General features: G+C 32.9%; 1 protein-coding gene across 1 annotated transcript; it reads right to left on the bottom strand.

The window, feature by feature from the left end:
- Positions 1-265: 265 nt before the first annotated feature.
- Positions 266-821, bottom strand: CLUP02_15811 (uncharacterized protein; the record flags this gene model as incomplete). Its single annotated transcript, XM_049294735.1, has 2 exons — positions 266-475; positions 717-821. The coding sequence occupies 2 exons, from the start codon at positions 819-821 to the stop codon at positions 266-268; spliced, it is 315 nt and encodes a 104-aa protein (XP_049151882.1).
- Between the last annotated feature and the right edge of the window lie 9,218 nt (positions 822-10,039).

Below are 10,039 nucleotides of genomic sequence, written 5' to 3'. Positions count from 1 at the left end.
GCCATAACTTGTGTCCGTCATAAGTATCCCATCCGTCTATCCATGTGTCATGTGCGAGAACTAGAAAACTCGATCCGTTGCAGGGGAGGAAGTGACGGGGTGGGCTGGCGGCCACCTCTGGTCAACCCCGACCAGGGGAGGGTCAAGTATTTGAACGGAAATTGCGTGATGGAGTTGAAGAAGCGATGATTAGAGAGGACATCTTAGATCACAAGAGCAACCCCGCCCGCGTTAGTCATTCTGTTCTAAGTAGTCTTCATCGAAATCATTCCCATAGCTCTGAATCGCAAGAGTGTTGGTCTTCAGCTTGACGCCTATCACTGGCATCACTGGCTAGTCTCAAATGCCCCCATAATGTCTCAATAAGAGGCGTAGACCCATCGACATGAGATCCATGACATTGCATACGTTGACGTCTATTCGGAAGGCAACGCCGATTTTGAACCCACATGGCAAGAATACTTCGTGATTGTATCTGGTACCTTCATGGCGTGGAAAATATGTTGATAGATTAACAAGTATGAGACACGTGGGTGGTCTCTGCCCAATTCCAAAACATTCCCGTGAGTGTCCCCAGAAGCTTTTCCGAGACTTTTTCGTTCAAGTATCAGCGGTTGGGTCCTCCATTATTTGCACGCCGGGTCGTCTTTGCAAGTGAGCTGTTAACCAGTTAGAGTTTTCTTATCACTTCATCTAAGCCGAGAGCGTGAACCTACGTAGCAGCAAAGCGCATAGTCTCGACCCTCCAGAGCGGGAGGAGGGGCCGCCGCGACCTGGGTAACGGCGACAAGGAGAAGGCTGACGACGGTGAGAAATTGCATGTTGAATCAGAGGATGAGTCGATGGGCGTGACTAGAGTAATTGAGTTTGTTGAAATGTTATGATGCGAGAAAAAATGAGATCGGGTAGCGTGAGGCTAAGGTGCCTTTTATGCTTTCTGCTAGACCTCCCACTGTCTAGAGAATAAGGGAGTTGTAAGGATCGGGATCCAAGCCAAAAATCCCTCATCGCCTTGACATCATTTGATCTGCCCAAGGCCTGGCAATTGTTGTCAAAATCTGTTCCGATAATCTTATCAGATCCATTCCTGTCGTGGCATTGGCCGATGAAAGGGCCATTGGCCCTGGCTGTATCCATCCTTGGTACCACGATTAGAGAAACTATGGGGATAATGTGTGCCAGAGTCATTGAGCATCCGGTGGGATGAACTGGAACTAAGCTGGTGGCTGGAAGATGCTCCCACTTGCCGCCCGTGGCTGGTTGAGGTTTGACTTGGGTGTAAATGTCTAGCTTAGAGATTGACCCCACGTCCAATCTCCCTTCTACACGCCAGACAAGTCCAGCCCAAAAGTAGCCCCGAAGGTGAGTAAATTCTTCTCGTTCAGCTGGTTTCTAATACGGGAAACGTGTGGGAACTGAGGCTATCGCGATAGTTACACGTGTACTCCGGACGCACGAAAATATCAGCACGGGCAGCATTCGCCTATGGTAGATGTTTTGGGATGTTCTCAACTCAGACGACATCAAGTTGTTCATCCAGGAAAACGTAACTTCAGGAAGAACTATTTCACACCGCTCAAATGAGTCTGAGACATCAGGCCTGAACGCCACGTTGAGAGGGAATCAGCAAAGACCATGGCTTACTAGCTGAGATTCTGGGATTCTGGGAACGAGAATTGATGCAAGTAGAAACATTACAGATGATCGTAGTAGCTTTCGCTTCCTCATTTTTCTTTTCTCGCTTTTCTTCGCGCGCTCTTGAGGTCCTAAGCTGAGATGACTGTAGTACAACTTCCGCAAGGCCTCACAAAGTCGGTCGAAAGAAAGTTTCACTCATCGCCACCTCCGGTCTCAATCACATCCTCATACCCGATGTCAACTCTGCATGACATAAACTCATAATTTATTCATTTGAATCATCAGCCCAACCAGCAAAAACTAGTCATCTAGCTCAACGGCACGGCTCGGGACTTTGCCAGTGTCGCGTACAATGACCTGACAGAACCGTCTGCGCTCATTTTTTAACACGGGCAAGGATCTAATCGAACAGCACAATCTAAGAGACCGTATCCGGACCTTCGTCGCGGACGCGGCAATGAACTCTAACGACGGCAGTAGCGCGTTGATCCGGCAGATGTGAGACTGTAACTGGTAACCGCAGCCAGATGTGTGACATAATGCCCGCAACGGCCGTATATAGCCAGTCTGTATCCCAGAACCACCCAGATATGGATGTGGCGAAGATCTCAGTGGTGTCAAGCTTGGTGGACTGACACTAGATCAAATCATTTACCTCAGCCTCTTCATAGCAAGCAAGGGAGATTGAAGTTCGACTAAGACGAGTTCACACCACCATACGTACTTTTAGGCTGAGAAGGAAGGCGAAGGTTGGAATACTATGAAAATATCCTTTGCGATTTCTCCTGTTCTTCTCACCGCCCAGTATAGTATTGCTTTCGCGGATGCCCCGTGAGGGGGCCTTCAACCGTTTGCTTGAGGCTGATGATCTGCGCCTACCTTGTTCAGGAGGAGGCGGATAAGGGGGGACCGGCGATGTCACGACCCAATATTGCTACATATAGTAGCGCAATATGAGTCTGATTATGTCCTATAACGAAGGCCATAGTGATGTGTGCTCGTCTTGAAAATTGTGAGTCGGTGCGGCGTGGGGTCTACCTCATTATCGAACAAAGTTCAACAAAGTCACCGGTCCTTCGGCAATTCCTGTCGGGGAGCCTCGAAACTTGGTGCTTTCAAGACCAGGTCGATTACTCAACGATGAAATAAGGTGTTGCAACAGGTTGCCGAGATAATTAGTCAGTGTTGCACTGCGCAAGAAACTTTCGACCGTGACTACTATCTGTGCGCCCCTGTTTCGTGTTGACTTGGTGGATCCAGAATTCCTATTATACTATTATTGTTCCTAAGGGCAACCTGACTTTATCACGATGTTGGCACATCGAAAGGAATGGTCAAATCTCTTGGCAAAGGCGACGACAGTTTTACAATACCGTGGTCGACTTCAAGTGGACTAAGATGGTCCTAGACTAGATCCATCAATATCGACGCATATCTCGTCAGAAGTCGTCTTGTGCCCTGTACCAGGATACTTCCTGCACTTGTACCACATAGACAGACCCCACAGCTAGCTTGCCACAAACCAGCTAAAGCATCTGTCACGTAACAGGGATAGTAATCGCATCTCACGAAGTGCCCGTCACGTGCTGAATCACGTGTCTATCTCAGACATCGTGTATATAGACCTTTTCCTTTTGTCTATTTCCACTTTGATAGTTAAGCCACTTTTACCACACTCCGTATGCCCATTGCTGCGTGCCATAACTCGTGACAGCATCCTCCTAAGGCTTCGGAAAGCTTCCTGGCTAGGTGAATAAGTATTATGTGCACGAGCCGAGAATTGCGATACTAAACTTGGATCCATGCGGCCCGCTGTCGCCCATTCCCATGGGCCAGAAACGCCTGTCAGCCCATCATGAAGAGTGGCAGTGTTGGACGGGGCCACTAAATGGCTTACTGTTCATCCAGAGGCTGAAACCCTTAACAAGGTTGTTCCTCATCGTCTCCATGTTGGTGAAACAGGAGCAGCCAATCGGTTTTCGGCCATCGAACGACATGGGGCCTCGGAATCTAAGGATGGCCTTTTCTCTTTTGCCCTCCCTCCCCCGTGATTGTCATGAAGATCTCGGAGGAAAAGCACACGCTATTTGGATGTTTACAGATCAGCGTTAACGCTCATTGCTGTGGGCAGCATTTCTGTACGTGCTTTCCCCCCAGACCGGCTCCGCGAGTATGAGACCAAAAATACGCTCTACATGTGGTGCCGATAGACAGGCAAATGCGTCAAAAAAGTTGCATTCAGTCCCAAAGTTCCAATCAATGTCAGAATTTTTCAAGACGCTATGCTATAACTTATCACGGGACTACCGAAAGGTGTTTGTCCTGTCAAAATAGCCAAGTCTTCGGCCTCCAAACGAGTCGAGTCGTTGAGTTCATCCGGATCGCTGCTTGCCAAGGCGACATGTTCAGGGGGTTACAAGGACGCCGAGCTCCTTTATGCGTTGAGAAACGCCTTGAACACGACACACAGCTTTGACAAGTCGCTTAACGATGTTCACTAAGTTGAAAGCCCGCCGCCGGCGGTGAAAAACAGTCCGCATAGTGCGGGCTGTTCATGGATACCGAATTTGAAAATTTGTGATAGGGCTTAGCATCAGCCCAGTTATCATGGAGAAATGGAGTCTAGAGCTTCTATTCCATGGCAAGCAGGGAACCGGTTACAAGACCGCTTCGAGGCCTTCCTAGTCACAATAGGGGGCATACACTGCGTAGGCTAGAGGAACTCTATTTTTGTCACGTAATAGGGATAGTAATCGCACCTCACAAAGTGCCCGTCACGTGCTAAATTACGTATTTATCTTAAATATTATATATATAGACCTTTTTTTTTTATCTATTTCTATTTTAATAATTAAGCTACTTTTATTATACTCTATATACCTATTATTACGTACTATAACTTATAATAGTTATAAACCTAGCTCTTAATTAAAACCTTATATTATAATAATATATTTATTAATACGATTCTTATAATCTTTTTAAAATAATTAACTTACTTATACCCACTTTAACTTAAGCTCAATTAATTAGTTACGATAGTTAAATTAAATAGTTTAATATACTTCGTATTATAAATAAGGGCGTTAGGGTTTAAAAATACGTCGACTTAAACGCTCTAAATTTTAATATATTCCTTAACCCCTTTATAGTACTTATTTTACCCTTAGAATTCGGATAATTAATTATAACTTATAATAAAAAAGAATTATAAGCTTACTAAGCTTATTATAAAGCGTTTAAAAATAACTAAAAAAACTAAGAAATCCTTTATTAATAGCTTTTAAATATAACTCTTAATACGAACTTTTTAATTTCTTTAAATATAAGTAATTTATAAAACTAAGCTAGGTTTCTTTTTATAAAACTAACTATACTACTTACTTTACGTAAATAAATCTATTCTTATATTATATTTATAAAAAGGATTTATATACTCGAGAGTATTTAAAAATAATAAGAGCTTAATATTAAATACGAGTAACTTATAGCTTATAAACGTAATATTATTAATATATATATTAAAGTCCTTATTTAGTAATTAATAAAATTAGTTAACGTTATATTATATAAATACGTATTTTAAAAAATTACTAAGAACGGCGCTAAGTTTAATATATAGTAAATCGTTAAATATTTAAAATAAAAATTTACGCCCCCCGAATTAGTAATAAGGAATACGGTTCGAGAGGAGTATTAATAAGCCCTTAATAAAATAAGGACCAGAATTAACCCTTAATATTAATATAAAGAGTAGTAATTTACTTATTTCTAAACTAAAACGTACGATATTTTAGAAATTAATAAAGAGATTATTATACTTAACTTCTTAATTATAATTAAGTTTAGACTTAACTTTATATAAGGCTAATATATATATAAAACTTTTAGTAAATTAATAGCTTTTAAAACGTATATAAGGACCCTTAAAGAGATTATATATATATTTAGCTTAGTAACTTAAAACGTATATACTAAACGACTTTTAGGTTAAAGAGGGGCTTATTTTATTTTTATTAAACGCTCTAACTTAGTTAATAACGTAAATAATAAGGGTAATATTATATACTTTTATAATTATATATACCTATAGCGCCCTATAGTATACTAAAAATTAAAATAAGTACTTATAAACTAAAATACTAATAAATTATTAATACGAATACTAAGGAGCTATATAAAAGAAGTCCTCGTTATTATTAAATTAAGTAAATAGAAATTACTTTATAATAAGCTTAAGAAAGCTAATTAGCTAAAGAATAATAAAACCCCTAAGAAACCTAGGTTTTTAAAAAGATTTTCTAATTAACTTATAGCGAGTTTATTAATAAACTAAAACGAGGGCTATATAGTTATTATATTTATAAAGAGTTAGGACTTAGAAATAAACGTAATTTTTAATACTCTTATAAATAGTACTTACCCCCTTTTTTAAAATATAATAATAAATAGTTATAGAATAATATATTTAGTTAATAATAAGAGCTTATTTAAACCCGAGAGTTATGTATTCTTAAGTAATAAAAACTATATTAAATTAAGAACTATTATATTACTTATTATTATATATAGTACTCGTATTATAAAGGGCGTCCTAAACGGATTTAAAAAAAAGGGAACTTATAATTTAAAGCTTTAAAACGTTATTTATATTAAAGGATTTTATATTAATATAATCTTAAAGACTTTATTAAATAGAAGCGCATTTTAATACTACGGTTTAGATTATATTTTATAATAAGGAACGCTTTATAAGAGTATTATTAAAAAGTAGCTTATTTAAAAGAATAATTTAGTTTTTTTCGAATATAAGCTCCTCTAATCCTATCCTTTTTTCGTAAACTTTAAGCATATTTTATAAAGCCTAGCTAATATTATATTACTAATTAACTATAAAAATCTTTTTACTTATATTAATATACTTATAAAAGGTTTAATAGCGCGCTCTTTTAGTACTTTAAAATAGGTTATTTTAAACTTAATACTCTCTATTAATTATTATATAAGATTTAAAGTATGCGTATTAAACCTCTATTATAAGTTAAGTATAAAATATATATATTATTTAAAGCTAAGATAGTAGTTTTAAAAAGACTACTTTTAAAAAAGGCTTTATGGCTATAATACCGTATATACTAAGATCTTTTTTATTTTAAGTTATTTTTTAATAAACAATAATATATATTTATAGCTTTTAATAAATATAATAAGTAATTTAAGGGGTTCTTTTTAAGGACTAAAATAGAAGAAGAAGTGCTTTTTATATTATAAAGCCTCGAAGTAGCGATTTATTATTAAAAAAGGACTTTAATCTTTTTTTTTAAAATAATAATAAAACCGCTCTTTTAATTATAAACGTTAGATATGTATATAAGACGTAGTATAGCGAGCTAGAAATTAAAATAGAACTTTTATTTTTATATATAAAAGAACTTATAAGTAATACTAAAAGAGTAGGTTAACTTATAATTATTAAAGCTTATAAAATGCGCCTTTTTACGAACCTTTTTATAAATTTATAAGATAAAATAGTACTAATAATAATTTTTATTTATAATATTACCCTACGAGAGGCTAATAAAAAAGATTTGCTTCTTATAATAAAAATTAATTAATAAAAGCGGTATTAATACTAGTAATAAACGGGTTACTAAGTATAGGATTCTAAACTAATTACCCCGTATTTTAGTAGCCTTTATATATATAATTATTAAGTATATCTTTTTTATAAGAATTATAAGAGGGGTATATATTAAAAAAGTTTAAAATACTTCCCTACGGGTATATAAAATACTTAGTTAGATATATATTAAAAACGTATAATATATATAAGGTCTAAATACTCGTACTTAAATAGGTATTTATTATAAAAAATATTAAGTTTAATAAAAAAGTTTTTTATAATCCTATATATAAAAAGTAAGCTATTATAAGCGAGTAAGTAAATTTAGTAATCTAAGAAATATAAGAACTCTTTAATATTAATAATAAGTTAGTTCGAGTACTTAGGGAAGTAAATTTAGATTTCGGAAATACTAGTACTTAAAATAACTTTATAATTAAGGATAGTATTATTATTAAATTTTTAATTATTTAAGACGCTAAGTAACTAATAAACGTACTTTAGGGTGCGGTAAATAAGGCTAAAGAGGCTAATATAGTCTTATTATTATTATTAACCTCTAAAATAACCCCTTTATATAAGCTTAGGGGTAGGGGTAAAAAAGGGGATATAATAACTAAGTTATAAACGGCTTTGCGTAGTTTATAATCCTTTTTATAAGCGCTTATATATATTATAAAAGTTCTTAAGCTTTTAATTCTTAATAGCTCTTAATAAAACGCTAAAGTACGTAATAAATAAAGTACTAATTATAAAAAAGTAATTCCTAATACTAAAGTCGATATTAATAAAGAACTTTTATAATAAACTTTTATTATTATATAAGAATAGAGCTTATAAGAACTACTTTATTAAGTATTAAGTAAAGCTCTATTAAGTTTTAAATATTTAAACCGGGCCCGTAAACCTCTATAATACTTTAATAATAATATTTTCGTAACGCTTTTATATTTAAATATAAGAAACGGTAATTATTATAACCGTTTCTAAGATTACTTTTTTTTTATTTTTATACTTAATTAATAAAAAACTATAAAAAAAAGTAATATAAGATATATAATATTTTATTAAGTAATAAAAAGAGTAGTTTATAGGACCTATTTAAAGCGCTTTAAAAGAGTTTAAAAACTACAACTTATTAAAATTAACTTTTAAAGCTTACTAAAGAAGTTTAGTAATATTAAATATTTTTTATTATAACTATAAAAGCTACTTAAAGATATTATAAACGTAAAAATAAAAAAGCTAAGGGATATTAGTATATAAAAAGAGATTGACCGTAATCCTAAATAAGGGATCCTATTTTTATTAAAGTAAGTATATATTTATAAGTACGATATTAATAATAAGGTTAGTAAAGTAAAAGTACGTATATATATAAGGGGGGATATATAACTACTTAACCCCTTATAATATACGTACGCTTTAACGCTTGTTATAAAAGCCTTTAGGCTTATAATAATAATAATTACTTAATTCGACCTTAAAATAAACTAATATAATATTATTAACGTATTCCTTAACGTACTTCTTAAGAGCGATAAGTTAGTAATTATTAAACTCCTAGAGGGATATAAAGTTATTAATAAAATAAATAAGCTCTAATACGCTTTATATAGCCTTTAAGACTTACTAATTCTCTAGTTTTAAACTTTTATTTCTATACTTCGTAATATAAATATAATATATAGCTACGAGGAGATTTATATTTACTAAACCGTAAATAATAAAGTAATACTAATATTTTATATTAATAACTTTATTATTCTATATTATTAAGATAATTAAAAAGCGGCTTAGGGGATTATTAATAATATAAAAGAATATATTAACCTTAAAGAAAATAGACTAATTAATTATTTTTTTAAAGTACGGATTTTATAAAACCGTACTATTTATAAGGTTTATTTTATTTATAATATATATATTAAATAAGTTACTAAGCGCTTCGATTTTATAGATTTATTATATTTAGTTACCCTTCTTTTTTAAAAAGAGTTTAAACTAAACGAGGGGTAGGTAATAAAAGAAGAAATAAAGAGTTACTAAAAGAAGGTTAGGAGTATATTTTATATAGCTATTATAATTAAATTAGACGTTACTTTTACTTATTTATAATTATTACGGTTCTTAACTAACCTAAGCGTAACTTATATTAAAATAATTAATTATTATATCCAATATTTTTATATAACGAGATATTTTACGCTCTATTATAATAATATACTAAGTACGTAATTATTATTTTTAGTTAGAAATATTAGTTTTATAAATAACGAGGTAATACGATAATTATTTTAAAAATATATAATATTCCTTTTTAATAGCCTAATTTAATAGAAATTAGTACGCTAAGTAACGGTTACGACGTTAACTACCGAAGCTAAGCTTTTTTATTTTAAAGAAATTATAAAAAGAACTATAGCTTTAAAGCGCCTTTTTAAGGATATTACCCTTAACTTAGGAAAAGTATAGTTAGTTAATTATAATAATTAATAAACGATTTAATTTATTATAAAAGAAAGAAAAAGAATAGTTACTTAACTTTGCTATATTAATATATAGAATATATAGTTAAAATAAGAGTACGCTAGAGGTAGCTTTGAGGTTACTTATATATTAATAAAAAATATATTAATAAATAGACTTATTAAAAACCTTTTACGAGCTAAGTTTAAATATTTTTATATACTTCTTAACCTCTACGATGCGCAAGAAGTTATTATAAATAATTAAAATAGTTAAAAATAATTAATTTAAACTATACTTAAAAAAACT

Source organism: Colletotrichum lupini, chromosome 8 (assembly GCF_023278565.1).
Source record: "Colletotrichum lupini chromosome 8, complete sequence".
Classification (NCBI taxonomy): Eukaryota; Fungi; Ascomycota; class Sordariomycetes; order Glomerellales; family Glomerellaceae; genus Colletotrichum; species Colletotrichum lupini.
Note: the sequence above shows the minus strand (reverse complement) of the source record. Positions and strands in the feature narration are given on the sequence as shown.